Below are 3,912 nucleotides of genomic sequence, written 5' to 3'. Positions count from 1 at the left end.
CTGTAGGTACATGCCACTTATGTGTATGTGTGTTTGTGTGTGTGTGTGTGTGTGTGTGTGTGTATATATATATATATAAAGATAATTATAAAGAGCTGTTACATACTTGTGTGTGTGTGGATTTTTAGCCTAGTGTCATTTTTCAACAATGAAGAACACTAATGATGATTTTACCTTTTTATGTTATTTTAGAAGGCTTATGTCAAAGTCCACAACCTTTAAAAATGGTAGACAGGTAAAATAATGTGATAGGAAAAATATTTAAGATACGGTTTTGATGAGCAAAAGAATCAGAGAGCATAAGCCAATTTGAAATGTCAGTGAGTGGATTATTAGACCTCTGGAGAAGAACGATTTGATTTTACTTGCTTCTGCCACCTTAGTCTCTGTTTTATAATCCCTGTTCTGGCCCTGAAATTTTTAATTCAGTCAAGTTCTGACTCCCAAAATACCTTTAAGTATGGAAATGAGTAATAAAACTCTTATTTTTTCTTTAGAGCATTAGCAGTATTGAGAGGATTGAGGGACTTTTTTCAAACAGTTTTACACGTGTAAAATAGAACTCATGTAATACTTCAGCCATGGAAGATACTGTTCTTGTTTTTAAAATAATTGTGAACAGGTGTTTTTTCTATTCCAAGCTATTGCTTTCTTCCTTTTTGAAACATTCAAATTGGTTATTTTTAAAGGTATAACTATTTAGTAATGTATCCTATTACTGATTTATACACATTTGAATTTTGCCAAATCCATTTGTATCTTTTTAAACTATAGAGACAGAAAAATACTTAACAATGTACAGAATAGTCATGATACTAATGCATAAGCAATTATTTTTCTTACTACTATTGGAATTGGACATGTACTTTCAAGATTAATTATTTATTTTGCAGCCATTTGAGCAGCTGTGCAAAATCATGTTCTTTGTCATGGGTTCGGTTATGCCTTGAAGAAGAAAAAGGAAGAACATTAATATTAACTGCCACTTTGTATGAGGCTTTTGATATACTTCATTTAATCTTTACAATGATCCTGTGAGGAAAGATGGTGATATCCCCATTTTCCAAGTGTATAGGCTCTGCAGTTCAGTTTTTCCCATTTACATGGCAAAGAAGAAGCCAAATGATATTCACCTCCAAGTCTATCAGAGTCCAGAACCAGGGTTCCTCTTCCTTCACCGTGCTGGGCACTTTAGTTCTACTTTCATTTTCAGGATGCATTCAAGTGTCTTATTTTTACATTCTTGGAATCTTTCCAGATTTTAATTTTTAAAAATTAGAAAATGTACTGTGTAGCAATATGAATTTTAAATAAAATATCTCTTTTAAAATTTATTTTACTTGAACAAGTAGTCATATTAAATATGAATGAATGTGAGTACTTTGATGAGTACTTTAGAGTACTCAGGCTTGTCTAATAGAAAAGGTAGACAAGTTGAATAGTTATTATTACTGTGAAGTAACATCTATAATAGAAGTGAGAATAAAATGTGTGGGAGCATAGTAAATGATGAAGGAATTTCCTACCTAGGAGTCTCCTCTGCTAGACTGAACTCCCAGCACATAGTGTAAAGCCATAATCCTTAGGTGCTAAGAGAAACTTTTGTTCAGACACTGCTACTTAAAAGGCTTTTTGGTTTTCTTAAAGAACTGTGAATATTCCTTCTAGGCTTTTCTGTTGATAAAGAGAGCAAAGAAAATGAAAGAAGCCCTTGGGGGATCAATAGATAGGAATTAAATTGGTAGTCCTTGCTCATGAAAGGAAGAGGCTGCTTGTCTATATTACACTGCATGTTTTCCTGCCACAAAAAGAGATGGCTTTGTCCGGTTTGGTATTGAGCAATTCTGAAGTAAATGCTGAAGTACAGTGGAAGGGATTAGAGTCGATAAGATTTAGATTATCTGAATCTTTGCATAACGTATCTAAGGGTTTGAAATAACAGGTCTTGTATTTTGATAAAATACAACCTAAATTCTACTTTTCAGAAAATTATGTGACAGCCAAAAAAAAAATAATAATAATAAGATGTATTAGATCCCTTATGTAGTAAGATGGACTACCAAGGTTTGAAATAACAGGTCTTGTATTTTGATAAAATACAACCTAAATTCTACTTTTCAGAAAATTATGTGACAGCCAAAAAAAAAAATAATAATAATAAGATGTATTAGATCCCTTATGTAGTAAGATGGACTACCAAGCTCCGAGCTCCCAGCTCAATTTTATGTTTTAAGGGAAAATAGCATTCACTTATTGAACCTTTGAAGAGAGTTCATAAAAACAGAAATAAAAGGTGTATTTTCTTAGTTAGCAATAAGATGTGATATTGGTCTCCTGATTGCATGTAGGATTTTTGCCATTGTCTATTTTGGATAAAAAATATGCAGAAATCATAATCTCTTTTGCAATTAATAGACTGAAAAGAAGTTGCCTTGTAAAATAAAGATTTTCTTCTGTAAAAAATAAAGGCCCTTTGAAGTTTGAGAGGTTGGTATTCTGTATGAGCTGCAACACATATAATTTTTCACCAAGTTGTATTATATTGTGCTGTCCAGGACTTTCTGAATGGCTTGAATAAACAAGTATTTTCTTAGACATCATTTACTAGATAAGGGTCAATATAGAGATGACTTTGAAACATAATGGAAATAACATCTTTGAGTAAAATGAATAAAGAGTCTGACACAATTATTAAATAACCAGTCTGCTACTTTCTCTTTAAGAGTTACATTTTATTTGAAGGAGAAAAATATATTAATTTTAAAATCTAACTATAATACTGTCTTAAACTCAAACAGGAAGCATATTAGTAAATAATGATTTTTGTATTTCTTTAGAAGAAGAGCCATTTTTTCGATAATAATCTTAAAAAGAAAAACTCAGAAAAAAACCTCTCAAGTTCAAGCTGTCCCAAGAATTGGTTTCTTAGAAAAGTACGACTTAATACTAACCATATCTGATTACAGTCGTTCCTCAGTATCCTTGGGGGATTGGTTCCAGGACCCTCAGAAGATGCTCAAGTCCCTTATATAAAATGGCATAGTATTTGCATATAACCTACACACATCCTTCAATATACTTTAAATCATCTCTAGATAACTTGTAATATCAAGTACAATGTAAATATAGATTTTCAGATATTCTTGATGGATAAATTGTATGTAAATAATTATTATGCTATATTGTTTTTATTTGTATTTTTTAATGTTATATTCATATTTTTCATTTTGTTTTGTTTCAAATATTTTCAAACTGCAGTTGATTGAATCCGTGGATGTGGAATCTGCGGACATAGGGGGTTGACTGTTAGTTGTTCATTTTGTCTTAATGTTCATCAGGAAAACTTTATCTTTGTTTTCTTTTAGGATATGTCTGGCACTTCAGGTTAAAACTATTTTTTTATTGTAAATAAATTGAGCTAGCCAATTTTTTAAAAAACTTAGGATCTGTATTACATAGATAGCATTATTTTATTAAAAATGTCATATTAGGTGTTGAAAGAGTGGGCTTTGGAGAGAGACCTAGATTTCAATCCCATCTCTAGCACTTATTAGCTGTATGAGCTTGGTCATTAGCTTTGATTAATAATCTTTTAAGTACAATTTAATTATCAATTTTAAGCAAGAAACTATCTCATTATAGTCTTTATTTGCTTTTATAGATCAGTGTACTGTTACTCGGACATACCTGTTTCTTCACAAATTCTGGTTCTTCAGTGCTGCATACTATTTTGGTAACTGGGCCTTTCTTGGGGTAAGTACAGGTATTCTAGGGCTGATTTTACCTTCCTTTATAAAGTAAAATGTACAAACTCTTTGTTTGTATCTTAGTAGTCCATTTGTGTCATAGCACTGCTATTGAATTTTAAAAATATTACTTTCTGAATGATTTTAGATTTGGGAAATAATATAT

At 31.2% G+C, this 3,912-nt stretch overlaps 1 protein-coding gene across 1 annotated transcript in view; it reads left to right on the top strand.

The window, feature by feature from the left end:
* The window catches only part of LMBRD1 (LMBR1 domain containing 1), a gene marked incomplete at its 5' end in the record, with an annotated part of 38,429 nt that overhangs the window by 33,606 nt on the left and 911 nt on the right, over nucleotides 1–3,912 (top strand). Inside the window, one exon of the mRNA XM_008576262.1 lies at nucleotides 3,662–3,753. Within this exon, the coding sequence (XP_008574484.1) occupies nucleotides 3,662–3,753 (92 nt within the window). The remainder of the gene's footprint in view (nucleotides 1–3,661; nucleotides 3,754–3,912) is intronic.

This window comes from Galeopterus variegatus, unplaced genomic scaffold, assembly GCF_000696425.1.
Source record: "Galeopterus variegatus unplaced genomic scaffold, G_variegatus-3.0.2 Scaffold1320, whole genome shotgun sequence".
In the NCBI taxonomy this organism is placed as follows: Eukaryota; Metazoa; Chordata; class Mammalia; order Dermoptera; family Cynocephalidae; genus Galeopterus; species Galeopterus variegatus.
This window is presented reverse-complemented; position numbering and strand designations above follow the sequence as displayed.